We start from the raw sequence: 13414 nt of genomic DNA on the forward strand, positions 1-13414 counted from the left end.
TCCTGAAATGTCCCCAGGGATTCTGTGTAGCATCTTTGGAGCTACAGCAGGGAACGGCCATGATATCTGATCTGATTCCCTTCACTACCAGGGTTTTTCTTTTTTTTTTTTTTTTTTTAGTTTTTTCTTCTTTTTTTTTTTTGGCCGCGCCGCGAGGCATGTGGGATCTTAGTTCCCGGACCAGGGATCGAACCTGCGCCCCCTGCAGTGGAAGTGCCGAGACTTAACCACTAGACCGCCAGGGAAGTCCGTTACCTGGGTGTTGATCATTTCCCATACCCATGAACCATCTGAGAGAAGGTTCACATTTTTCAAAAGAATTTATTAAGAAACAGAAAAAAGATACAAAGTATAAAGGAATGAAAGAGTTTACAACACAGATTCTTCAGCCTGGTGGCAACAAAGAAATACTTGCTGGGCTGACACCATGGGTACAGAGGCCCCAATTCCACCATTTTCAATCCCATTTCTCTTAGCTGCTAATGCAACCAGTTCAAACTTTCTCTGAAGACAAGTCAGATAGCCTTCCAAAACCTCCCCAAACTACTTCCTAATTGCCTCTTTACATACGGTCCCCTCTCCACCCGGTCCCAAAGATTCCTCACCCAGGCTTCAGGTGAGGGTGAGGTCAGCCAGACCCTGGTGAGCCTTCTCCACACGTCCAATCACTCTGTGGTTCCTAGACCTATTTTTGTTCCCATCCAGATTCATTTAATTAAACTACATTCATGAATCGGTTGGGTAGGCTGGTTTTGTTACCTTCTGTCAAGTTACCTGTTTTCCTAAGCCTGCATCTGAACTTGACCTTTCTCCTAATGGGAACGTCTTCTTGAGCACTCTCTCTGGCAGCTCCCTGCCCCAGCTAGTCCAAGACTACTTTCTCCCCCAAACAGAACTCTGCATCCCCATCCAATCTCCCACTTAACTTACAGGATAACTCTAGTTCTCAGCTGACCTGCCCAGGAGAAATGGTCAAGTACCTTGATCTTGGCATCCACTTATCACATCTTGCCCAGCTCAGGTCACCAATCTCATCAATTTCCTCGGAAGACTTCTGACTTCTCTCTTGAATGTCTGCCCCTCTGGAATATTATCTCTGTAGATTATTCTATGACATGGCTTTATAGATACAGTAATAGTAAGACTACAGCGAAAGAAGAGTTATTCTCTCCCAAATTATATTTTCTCTAAATTACCAAAAAATTGGGCTACTCTTGCCATTTTGAATTTCTTCTAAATACCTATGGTTATCAGGCCTTCATTAGTACAGCCTGATTCTCAGCTGGCTTTTAGGAGTAGCACTGAGTCTTAGCAAGCTGGCCATTGGTCCCTTCCGCTCTTATGGTCACTGCTGTGTCTTAGCAAATGGCTTCTCCAAATAACTGCTGGAAAGCGAAACATAAGTCTCCTCCAAAGGAGAAGCAGGTCACAACTCTACCCAGACGCTCTCGAGTTTTCCCCTCACAAGGCATGCACACAACATCCCCATTCACGCTTACCCTGATGGAAAATAAGTCAGTACTAAAGTCGGTTAAAATTTTTCCTAACCAAGACTGCAGATTTGAGCTTTATGGGGTACAAAATCCTTCCCTATGCCTCTCAGCCAGTCCTCACCACAACCCCGTGAGGTGGGCATGGTGGGTATTATTATCGCTATTTTACTGATGTAGAAACTGAGGTTCAGAGAGGTTAGGGAGCTAGACCAACATCACATAGCTATTTAGTTGGAAGAGCCAGCACTCAACCCAGGTCTCCGCTGCCTCATTCACCTTCCTTTTTTAAACCCAAAGAACATGAACAAGGTTCTCTACTCCTTCTCTCTACCCGAACGGCATTCTCCATTCCTACACGATCTGGAAAGTTCCAAACAGCACAAGGAATGATTGATCAAGTTAATTGCCATAGTCCAATGCAGGGTGGGGATGTTGGATCTTTCACAATGTTCCTGATTTCTTAACATCTGTAGTTGAGCCAAGAACTCTCTCTCCGCACTGAGCAGTGCTTTCTGTGCCGGGATTTGTTAGGATTCCTGGGTGACAGTTGGGGCACTGGGGATTTTACCTCCAAATTATGCTCAGTGCTATACTTCTCATCCGTTTCACATTTTGCCGTGTTCTGTGCCTTCCCACCCCTACCCCTTCACGAGGAAAATTCAGTATGTCTGTCAATCGTCCAGTGCCTGACTCCCCAGGCTTCTTACGGCGTCCTGAAAGCCCCATGTGTCCTGCATCTTTAGAACACCTGTGGGGTTCTCTTCCTGCATCCAGGTGATATTTCCCTCCGGAAGTTCTCTATTCCTGCCTCAGGGGTGAGCCACTTGGCTGCAGCCATTCCACCAGCCGGGCCGTCTGCACGCGGTTCCCATGCGGCTCTGCAAACCTGTTGTTCCAACCTGAAGGTATTTATCCCCTAGAGGCCAGGACCGCGCCCCACACCCAGGACATATAAGCAGGACACCTGAATTTCACCTCTTTTGTGACTTAGAGCTGAGCCAGTCTCCTGGAGGCTTATGGTGGGCTGTGTCCACAGTGCCCCCTACTGGAGATTTCCCACAAGCCAAAGTTTTGGACAACTTGGCGTTTTCTAGACATCAATTCGCTCCACAGGCGTTTACAGAGCACCTACTAGGAGCCATCACTGTGCTGCCTCTGTAGAGAGAGCTACAAGAAGACAGACACAGCACCCCACTCGTGCAACTCATCTTAAACTAGCTGGTTCCGCAGAACCGCCACTTGGTTTCCAGTTGGTCTGAATTAGTTGGTGAACCCAATAAGACCTTCCCCTGCCTCTGGACACTCCACAATGACCGATCACCCACGGGGACCATCCACGGGGACCACCTGAGCTCTGCAAACTTCCCAGGGCAGATTCCTTGGTCAGTCACCAGACAGGACCCTGCTCTGACGACCCTTCCTCCCTGCTGGGTCCTGACCGGCTGGGATTCTCCTCCTGACTCCTGCCTACCCCCCAATCCCTACCCCTGATAGGACAGTCTCACTTATTCTGACACATTCATTTACAAATCCAGTAGTTATTCTTGAGTGTATTTTTCTGAAGTAGTCAAGCATATATGTTATTTAATGGACAATAATAACTGAAGTAGAAATGTTCATATATGAATAACAGCATGAAATAAAAAGAACCCAATCTCCCCAATCACTGACTATTTACACATTTTGAACCGATTTCCACTCGGTAACTATTCAGACATGCTTTTACCTTGTTGCTATCATTACGTGATCAGAAAGCCAAAATCTTTTCTTTTTGGCTTACGATTGCATCATATAACATCATATTCTTCTAAATAGTTCTCATAATTGTCATACATGAAGGCAGTAGCTCATTGCCCTGCTAGACCACAATCTACTTGGCTAGATTCTGGTCTAGCCAGAATTGGCTAGCGAAGCCAATTTTTTGGAAACAGGAACAGGAGCTGTTTCCTGTCAAAGACTGTAATATATAGGGTGGCCACAAATATCTGTGTGCAGATACGTTTTTCCTTTTGAATCCTTTTCCCAGAATGTACTCCCCAAAGTGAGATAACTTCGTCTTATAATCACTTCTTTGACTCTTGTCAAGAACTGCCAAACTGTTCACCAGGAAGCATCATTTATAGTGCCAGGGGTCTATTTCCCCACGACATATTTTTTTAAATGTATTTTTGACGAATGCAAGTGGTCGATTTTATTTTATTTTTCATTTCATGTGTCCTGGCCTGTGTGCATTCGTTCTCTTGGGTATACGGCTTATTTGGTCCTTTGACCAAGTAGATCTGTTTAGTCACTGCATATACTGGAGACTCCTCAGATCAATGCTCCGTAATTTCCTCATCTCATTGATTTTCCTTTCATCTTCGTTCTTCTTTCCTGTGCATACATTTCAAAATTTTATATAATTGAATTTGTCCACCTGACATTGATGATTTCCCCTTTCACTTCATTAAACAATCAATGACCTCCCTGGAAAAAGATTTTCTTTCCCCTACACCTAATGTCCTGCACTTTCCATCCGGACTTGTCCAAAATCTCTCTGGTTCCCATGAACACTCATTGCCCGTGATCCTTACATATTATTCCCTTTGGTCACCTCTCAACAGCCCCTGGCTAAACATGTCCACCTCAGTTCCACCGCTGCCACAGCCTATGCAAAAGGCCGGTGGTCATGGCTCACTTCTGACGGGGATCCCTCCATGAGATTTTCACCCCTCTGCCCATCCCAGCCCCACTACCGACTTCCCAGGTCTTCCAACCGGTTTGGCCCCTGAGTCCCACACCTGGCCTCTAGGCTTAGGTTTTTTCCCCACCCATAATGGCAATATGGACAAATGCCTTCAACCCCTTAGTTCAGCCAAAATTTCTCAAAAGGAATTGTGCCAGAAAACTAAGAGGGGGCTAAAAACAAACTCCAGGAAGTATAAAGACATCAAAAAAGAAAAGGTTTTCTATCCTACATAGGTCTGGCCTCAGGTTGGCTTGGAGGTGAGGGGTGGTGGAAGTTGGGGGGTAAGATCCAGGGTCTCCCCTCGTCTCACACTCAGAACCCTGTGTTTTAGACTCCAACCCTGCCGGGTTCCATTTTCTAGTAGCACATTCTCTTCACGGACTTCAAGGTAAACGCCCGTTGGCCTCGGCTTTTGTCTATACTTGGTCCCCCATGAAGTCCACCCCGCACTTCACTGGGGGACGCCATTATCAGAGGAGCCTCAACTTCCCAGCCGAGGCTGGTGGAAGATGCCATTTATGGCCGGGTTCAAAATTCCAGACCTCTTCTGACTTGGTGCGTCCCGTTCAAGTCGGAGGGGAGGAGGTTCTAAGCTCTCTTCCAGAAAGTACATACCTGACATACCCTTCAAGCCCTGGGCTTAAAGGACTATTTCTACCCACTTCCCCAAGACTCTCCCTGGGCTACCCCATCAGGAATGGTTTTAAAGAAGAACTCAAATCAGGACTAGCTTACACATCTTGGAAACCTAGACTCTACGGTGGCAGCAGCGGCAGTCACCCCCAGCAAAAGCAAGAAGCATTAATGCCCAGCACCCCTCCAACCCCTCCTCCTCTGCCTCTGAGGGTTATGGCCACGCCACGCCCCTTGGTCCCTATTCCTGCGCACCTGAAGAGCTGTTTGGCACTTCACCTTGAAAAGTTGCCAACCCCTGCTCTCTGGGAAAATGCCCACATCCCTCGGGCCGCCCCGCTTCCCTTCTCTCTACCCCCCCAGTCCCCCCACCCCGAAGTCTCTCCCCAGTCCCAGCCCTTTAACTGTCAGGAGGGCGGACCCGAAAGACATGGATGGTCCCATTACTGAGGGACACGACCAGGTACCTGCCATCCACCATGGTGGTCACCCGGGGCTTTTCCAGGCCGTGATAGGCCGTCAGGAAGTCCCCGAGCAGCGACCCCTTCGGATCGAGGATCACCACCTTGTTGACCTCTCGAAGGGTCAGAAAGATGTAGCCCTTCTTATCCACGGACACGGAACCTGGCTGGCAGCTGTGCAGGCCCGGCCCCCGGTACTCCCCAATCACCTGGCCCAGCCCGTCACAGACCACCAAGCTATTCTGCTGCCAATCCGACCCCACGAAGTTGCCCTGGGGGCTGGTGGTCAGGAACACCAGTGCCCGCAGGCCCCGGCTGGCCTTGCCCCCAGGGATAAACCGGGTGGCCAGGCTGCCTTCCATGTTGTACACCTCCACATGGCCTGACACGCTGACGGCCACCCGGTCCCCGCTCGGCATGGCGGCCACGGCGTGGCTGGCCTGGCAGAGGCTCAGCGCCCGGCGCCACTGCACCTCGCCGTTGGGGCGGATGAGATAGAGCCGAGCGCCAGCCGAGAAGGCCACGGCGTCCTGCAGGGCGGCCACGCTGCATGGGGAGCAGCCCTCAGGGACGGGCACCGCGCCCTTGTAGTCGCCATTGAGGGAGAAGCGCTTCAGGGCCCTGTTCTGCTCGTCTGCCACCAGGATCTCCCGGGAGCCAAAGGGACAGAGCCCAGTGATCCGGGGAGACCGCTTGTCCCCCGGCATCCGCGTGGGGAAGCTGCAGAAAAAGACAGGCCTGGGGAGGAGGCCAGAGCCCTCCAGGTTTGGCCCAGGTGCTGGGCTGGGCTCCCGAGAAATGGACTTGAGCCTGCCTTTGAATTTCCTCTTCTTGTTGGATCTGCCACCCCTTGGGGACTGGGCTCCTCCATCTTCTTGGGGTGTCTGGGCTCTGCCCTCTTTCGGGGTCTTGGCTCCGTCTTCTTGGGGAGTCTCGGCTCTCTCCGCCTTTAGGGTCTGGGCTCCATCTTCTTGGGGCGTCTGCGCTCCGTCCTGCTTCGGGGTCGGGGCTCCATCCCTGCTCTGGGGCTGGGGTTCGTCGCCTCCCTGGCTTCTGGCTCCGTCCTTCCCGCTGGCCTTCCGGGGCTGCTGCTCCTCAAAGGAGAGCCTCAGCAGGTGGCACTTCTGGTCCAGGAGTCCAGGATGGAGCTCCAGCCGGGGCAGCAGGCAGGGGGCTGACCCAGGCATCCAGGGACAGCGCTGCAGCTGCTGAAGCCTTTGGGCAATCGCCCCCTCCAGCGAGAGTATCTCGGCCTCGCGACCCAGGCTGAGCACGCGACGGGCAAAGGCGGCCGCCTCCCTGGCCACCTGTTCGCGGCTCTCCAGCTCCCCCAGCCTCTCCCGAGCAGCCTCCTCGGCAGCCTCCACGTGGGCCCGTAGCTGCCCCAGCACCTCCTGCTTCTGGGCCAGGAGGGCCCGGAGGACCCCCTCGGCCGCCTCTTCCACCTGCGTGCCCACCTTGGCCGCCTGCTCCCGCAGACGGGCCAAGGCTTCCTTTTCCTCCAGCCGGGTGGCCTCCAGCTCAGCCAGATTGCTGTCCACGCCCGCCAGGAGCTCCTCGAGGCCGGGCCTCCGGGCACGCACAGCCTCGGCCAGGGGCAGGCAGGGGTGGTCCAGGTGGGGGTCCAGGCGACACTCCCGGCACAGCAGCTGGGAGCAGGGCTGGCAAAGGAAGCGCAGGGACTCCCCCGGGTGCTGGGGACACTGGGCCGCCTGGCGCTCCCGGGCCTCCTCGTCGTACCACCCTGCCCTGTAGCCCACCAGGTCCACCACGCGGTGGCTGTGGGTCTGCCGGGTGCAGCGGTGCCCATCGGCACAGGCCTGGCACAAGTCGTCGGCGCAGTCCAGGCACCGGGCTGTGGCTGGGCCCCCGGCGCTGGCGCCCCCCATCAGCGGGCACAGCGCACAGGCCGGCTTCCCTGCGCGCAGGTCTCCACCGGCTCGGGCCTTCACCAAATCCAGGAGCCCGTTGACGAAGAAGTTGCTCTTGAAGGCAGCCACGCCCGTGGGCGGCACAGGCACGGACTCGCGGCACTCAGGGCATCGGACGTGGCTGCCCTCGGCCAACTGGCCCAGGCAGTCCTGGCAGTAGGTATGCAGGCAGGGCAACGTTTTGGGCACCCGCAGCTGCTCCAGGCAGATTTTACAGGCTAGGAAGTCGCTGCTCAGGGCCTCCAGCAGGGAGGGCGAGGAGCCCTGGGAAACCATTCTGCAAGCGAGGGGTCGGGGTCAGAGGACAGAGGGCACCTCCACGGTGGCCACCACCTGCCCTCTCGCCTCTCCCCCATCCTCAAGCCCCACCAGGTCTGGGGTCTCACCTGAATGGCCAGGAATTTTCTTCTGGTCTCTTGAGATAAACAGCCGCCTCCCTCCTCCCTGCAGACATTCAGCAAATGTGAAAAAGTAAAGGGCACTTTTGCATGTCAGGCCCTGCGAGATATGACAACACCAAGAAGCCCAGCCTTAGAGACCTGCTGGTGTAATGATCGGTGCCCCCCACTGACAGGCCTTGTGGCACATGGGGTGCGAGTCTGGTGTGAATAGATCCCGGGGGTCCTGCTGGGGGTGGGAGGCCAGGTGAGGGGAGGGCACAGAGGACCAGCTGAGGGTCTGGGTGGGCAGACGTGCCTTGACTCCTGGAGGGTGAGGGAGTATGAGGGACCCCAATTCCCACAGCCCCGTACACCTGCCTCCTAGGCCCTGGCAGTGGCATCACGGGTTGTGAGGGCCCCTCTTCCTGCCTCAACTGTCCTGAAATGAACAGGCAGAAGGATGCCTGAGAGAAAGGGGCTGCCTCACTCTTTCCTCCCAGCCCTCAAACTCAGGGTCACCGTAGCCTTTGCCCCATCTCCTCCAGCCCTTTTCTTTCAGCCTTTCCTGCTGCAAGAGGCCTCCTGCTTTCCTAGAAGCCTCTGGAGGGTAAGAGTCACGTGAGGATCATCTGTGAATGCCCCCAGCTCCCTGCACAGTGGCTGTGAAATACTTGAGCAAGAAACTTGGGGGATTTCCCCCAAACTTTCAGAAAGCAAGGGCTGGGAGGAGACCTCAGACAGTGGGAGGGGGTCTTCCCCAGGAAGTCTCAGATCTCTGGCCCCGTGGGGGAAGCCTCCCCTCTCCGCCCGCCTTCTGGGTCCCTCTCCCCACTCCCTTCCTCTTCCTCCCGCTCTCTCCCTTCCCCCACTCCCTCCAGTTCAGCTGTCCCTTCAACCGCCCTCCAAGCCCCTCTCCTTACCTAGCCGGGGCTCCAGGACCTGGAGTGGGGACTCCCCGAGGCCCTGGCGCTGCTGTTGCTGGGCTCCTGAAAGAGAAACAAAACTGAAACTAATTGTACTTCTGCAACTTCCGTCCCAGGCCCGGGACACCGACTTGTACAGCCGCAGGCCCCGCCTTCCTCCCTGCCCTGCCTGGAGCTCTTCCTCGGGGGGCCTCCTCCACCAGCAGGGCACAGCCCCCGCCTGCAGGGCTCCAGGGCTCCGGGGCCAGGGCAGCCTCCGCGGCTGGAGTTGCCGAGGTTGGCTTGTCAGTTTGAGCCCGAGGATTCGCTCAGCCTGCTAAGTGTGTTTGTCGCAAGGCAGGCCAGATGCTTGAGGATGCGTCCTCTGAGGGAAGAAATTAGAGATCATAGGTGATTCGGAGACGTAGGGTAACTAGAGCCCCGTCCTCGGACCCGGGTTCCAGCGCTGCTGCGTATCTGCCAATCCAGTCTTAGGTGAGGCCCTTCGTACCATAAATCTCTGCTGAGATACGGGAGGGGCTGTGGGAACCAGATAAAGGGCCTCGAACTGAGGAGTCAGCAAAGGCTTCCTGGAGGAGGCGTCACTTGAGATGAGTCAGAAGAGTGCATGGGGGTTGGGGATCACCTGAGAAGAACGCAGGGAAGGGCATTCTAGGAACTGGGAACAGCAAGTCCGAAGGCTCAGAGGAATGAAATACCACGACCCTGCTGGGGGATCCAAGTAATTCAGGACGGTTTGTGGGAAAGGGACATGTGAGTGGTAGCAGATGAGGGGAGAGGCAACGGCCAGGTCACAGAGGCCCTTATGTTCTACATGAAGGGGTCTGGGTTTTATCCAAAAAGCCAAAAGAAACCATTGAAGGATATGTCCCCCAACATGTTCTGAAAGTTTTGAAGCACAAAGGTGTTGAAAGGATTGGAACGAACGCCCCTGTACCTACCCCTTAGATTCTACAGTTAACATCTTGCCGTAGTCGATTCATCACACAGCTACCCATGTATGCGTTGCTTTATCCACAGTGATGGGACTTCGGGAGGAAAGAGAACCGGTGAGAACTCACTCTGAATAGAGGGGGGGCCTGACCATGGGTCCAGGCGAAACGTGGAGGGGTCTGAGCTGACACAGCGCCACTAGGGACAGAGAGGAGGGTGGAGGATGGGAGCCTCACGTGTGAGCAGCGGCTGCAGGTGAAAGAAGCCGTGGGTCTTGTGACTGTCCCTGTGGAGGGAGGTGCCGGAAGGAGGGTAGGAAGTCCTTCAGGTTTTGCAGGTCTGGAGGTCAGGACGGAGAGCTCGGCTGCTGATAACCCCGCTTATGACTTTTCTAGACTTTTGCAATGTATCTCTGGTGTTGATGAAGTCACCCAACCGTGTCCAAAGTGAGAAGAGCAGGGCCGAGATGGCACTATGCGGAACATAGACATTTAAGGGCAAGTTGGGGAGGAGCTGGGACGTGAAGGAGGCTGAGAGGTACTTCCAGACAGGTAGATTGAAATCCAGGCAAGAGTAGGTCCCAGGAGCCAGGAGTGGAGAATGCTGTACTGCCAGGAGGAGGTGGTCAGCGCAGTTGAATGCTACAGACCTGACGGTCAGCCAAGATGAGCACAGAAAAATGTATTGGCACGTGTGTGTCCCTAAGTGTGTGCACACATCTGCACATGCGTAAGGCTCCGTGTGTGTTTGTCTGTGCATATCCAAGGACGATTTTCTGGATGCCTACTGCAGTCAGACAGCATGCCATGTGCTGTGCAATAGACAAAGATCAACAAGATAGGTTCCCCGCCCACGGGCAGTTTATAATCACATAGGAGAGGTGAGATCTGTACATGTTGCCATAGGAAACAGACAAATGTCATATTAAGATGTCAAAGTAATCATCACAATGGCTTCCTTTTCCTGGGCGTTTACCATGAGCTTGGCATGGGGCGCTGTAAACATAACCTGATTTAATCCTCACAGTAATGTCGTAAGATAGGTACCATTCTTGCCCCATTTTACAGATGAGGAAACTGAGTTATAGAGAGAAAAAGTCACCCAAGGTCACATAAAGTGCTACGGCAACACAGAGGGAAAGTCTGATTTCTCCTGGAATGGTGGTGTTGTGGTGGTGTGGGAATCAGAAAGGCCACATGAAAGGGGTGGCATTACAATGCCTGCCCTACTCCGCCTCCCCAAACATTGAACAATTGCTTAAAGGGCCTACAGTGTGGCAGGCCCCGGGAAGGCAGTTTCTCCTCCCTGAGAACAGGCTTCCAAGGCAAGGGATAACTCAGCTACAACCAAGTGGTAAGTGTTACCTTGGAGACCCGGGAGGAGGAGGAGTTCCTGCCAGATGCTGGGGCTTCCTCAAGATGCCTCTCCTGCTGGATGTTCTGATACCGCTGGAGTGCAGGCAGGTGGAGGGAAGTGGCAGGAGATGGGAACAGGCAGGCAGAACAAACTTCAAAATTTCCTGTTGAGAACCCTGTAAGGCCTTAAGGTAACGGGGAGCCATTATAGAATTTTTATTAGGCAAGTTTGGACTTTGTTGTGCAGGTACTTGGGGGTGGGGACAAGCAAAGGTGTTTAATCTTAATTTATACAAATAAGCATAATTTAAAATTTGAAACACTTATCATCATTGAAACAAAATAACTTTTTTCCTATGTGTATTTCCTTTGGCCTATGTCTACATGAGTATGTTTTACACAATTCTATATATATATGTATATACATATATTTGTACATATCTGACATATTGTATTTATAGTATACACATGCTTTTTGTCTACTTGTCGATGTGCCTTTCAGGACTGGGAAATTCTCCTAAAGTATTTTGTTGATTCTCTCCCGCTCCGTTTTCTCTGTTTCCCTGTCTGGAACTTCCATCATTCAGAGGTTGCATCTCCCGGATGGTCCTCTGATTTTACCTTTTCTCTTATTTTTCATTTCTTTCTTTTTTGTACTACTTTCTGGAAAATTTCTCCAACTTGAACTTTCAATCCTTGTGTTTTTTCAAATCTGCTGTCCCAATGTTAATTTATGAGTTCCTTTTTTTTGTACCCTATTTGTACCAGTATTTTCTTACCTCTCTGAGGATGTAAACGATAGTGTTGTTATTGTTGTTGGTGGTGGTGTGTGTGTGTGTCTTTGTGTGTGTGTGTGTGTGAGTTTTCTGCATCTTGCACAGTATCTGTTACCTCCAAGTTTTGGTTTCCTTCCTCCCTCCTTCCCTCCTTTCCTTCCTCTTTAGATGACTGTAGTATTTATTGTTTTATGTTTTATTTTGTTTATTTTTAAAATTGTTTTTCAATAAAGATGTTAAAAAAAATTGTTTTATATTTTAAAATTAGCTTTCTGAGGTATAATTTACATACAATGAAAATCACCAATTTAAATGTAGAGCTGGGCTTCCCTGGTGGTGCAGTGGTTAAGAATCCGCCCGCCAATGCAGGGGACATGGGTTTGAGCCCTGGTCTGGGAAGATCCCACATGCTGCAGAACAACTAAGCCCGTGCGCCACAACTACTGAGCCCACATGCCACAACTACTGAAGCCCGCACGCCTAGAGCCCGTGCCCTGCAACAAGAAAAGCCACCGCATTGAGAAGCCCACGCACCGCAACGAAGAGTAGCCCCCGCTCGCCACAACTAGAGAAAGCCCACGTGCAGCAACGAAGACCCAACGCAGCCAAAAATAAAAATAAAATAAAATAAATAAATTTATAAAAAAAAAGAATCCACCTGCCAATTCAGGGGACACGGGTTCAAGCCCCGGTCCGGGAAGATCCCACATGCTGCAGAGCAACTAAGCCAGTGCGCCACAACTGCTGAGCCTGTGCTCTAGAGCCGCAACTACTGAGCCCACGTGCCACAACTACTGAAGCCCGCGCGCCTAGAGCCCGTGCTCCGCAACAAGAGAAGCCACTGCAGTGAGAAGCCTGCGCAGCGCAACGAAGAGTAGCCCCCACTCTCCGCAACTAGAGAAAGCCCGTGTGCAGCAACGAAGACCCAATGCAGCCAAAAATAATAAACAAAATAAATAAATTTATTAAAAATATAATAAATGTAGAGCTCAATGAGTTTTGACAATGTATATAGTCAAGTAATTATCAACATAATCATGCTATACAGTAGTACAATATAAAAATAAGGAAATTGACATTGGCACAATACTGTGAACGCAACTACAGACCTTATTCAGATTTCACCAGTTTTTACGTGCACTCAAGTGTGTGTGTGTGTGTTGCGTATAGTTCTATGCAATTTTATCACAAGTATGACCACCATGCGACCACCACCATAATCAAGATACAGAACTGTCCCGTAAACACAAAGAAACTCTGTTCTTTCTTTATTGCCTTATCTTGTGTTAAAGATATTTGTATTGCATTATTTTAATTCCACTGTTTCTATGTTTTTAAACTCATTTCTTAGTGATTGCTCTAGGGACTATAATATGCATATTTAACTTATGAGAAACTATTTCAGGTTAATATTGACTTAAATCCAATAAAATATAGCCACATAGCTCTATCCCTTCCCCTTCTTTATTCTATTTTTGTCAAATCTATTACATCTACATATGTTAAAAAACCAACAATACAGCCTTATAATAATTGTTTAAACAATTTCATTTTTAAAAGACCGTAAGGGAAGGAAAGATATAGATCAGTGTTTTGTATTTACCCACAAGTTTACCATTTCCCATATTCTTCCTTCCTGCAACTTAAACCTACCATCTGGGGTCCTTCCTTTTCAATCTGAAGGACTCTGTTCTGTAAAATAGTTTGGCTAGCAACAATTTCTGTTTGTATTTATCTGGGAATGTCTTATATTTTGGCTTTCATTTAAAAATTTTTTTAAATAAGAAATTTATTTAAACAA

The 13414-nt window shown here is 51.1% G+C and overlaps 1 protein-coding gene across 4 annotated transcripts; it reads right to left on the reverse strand.

The window, feature by feature from the left end:
* Positions 1-301: 301 nt before the first annotated feature.
* TRIM56 (tripartite motif containing 56) lies at positions 302-9082 on the reverse strand. 4 transcript variants are annotated; one of them, XM_082428919.1, is made up of 4 exons: positions 8714-9079; positions 8547-8612; positions 7633-7744; positions 302-7523 (listed from the first exon to the last, which is right to left on the reverse strand). In XM_082428919.1, the coding sequence occupies exons 3-4, from the start codon at positions 7698-7700 to the stop codon at positions 5255-5257; spliced, it is 2337 nt and encodes a 778-aa protein (XP_082285045.1). In that variant the 5' UTR covers positions 7701-7744; positions 8547-8612; positions 8714-9079; the 3' UTR covers positions 302-5254. The 4 variants fall into 4 exon arrangements, with proteins under 4 accessions (XP_082285045.1, XP_082285047.1, XP_082285044.1 ...); XM_082428921.1 differs by lacking the exon at positions 7633-7744 and having other exon boundaries at positions 8714-9082; XM_082428918.1 differs by lacking the exon at positions 8714-9079 and having other exon boundaries at positions 8547-8681.
* Positions 9083-13414: the final 4332 nt, after the last annotated feature.

Source organism: Balaenoptera physalus, assembly GCF_965194825.1.
Source record: "Balaenoptera physalus genome assembly, chromosome: 16".
Lineage (NCBI taxonomy): Eukaryota > Metazoa > Chordata > Mammalia > Artiodactyla > Balaenopteridae > Balaenoptera > Balaenoptera physalus.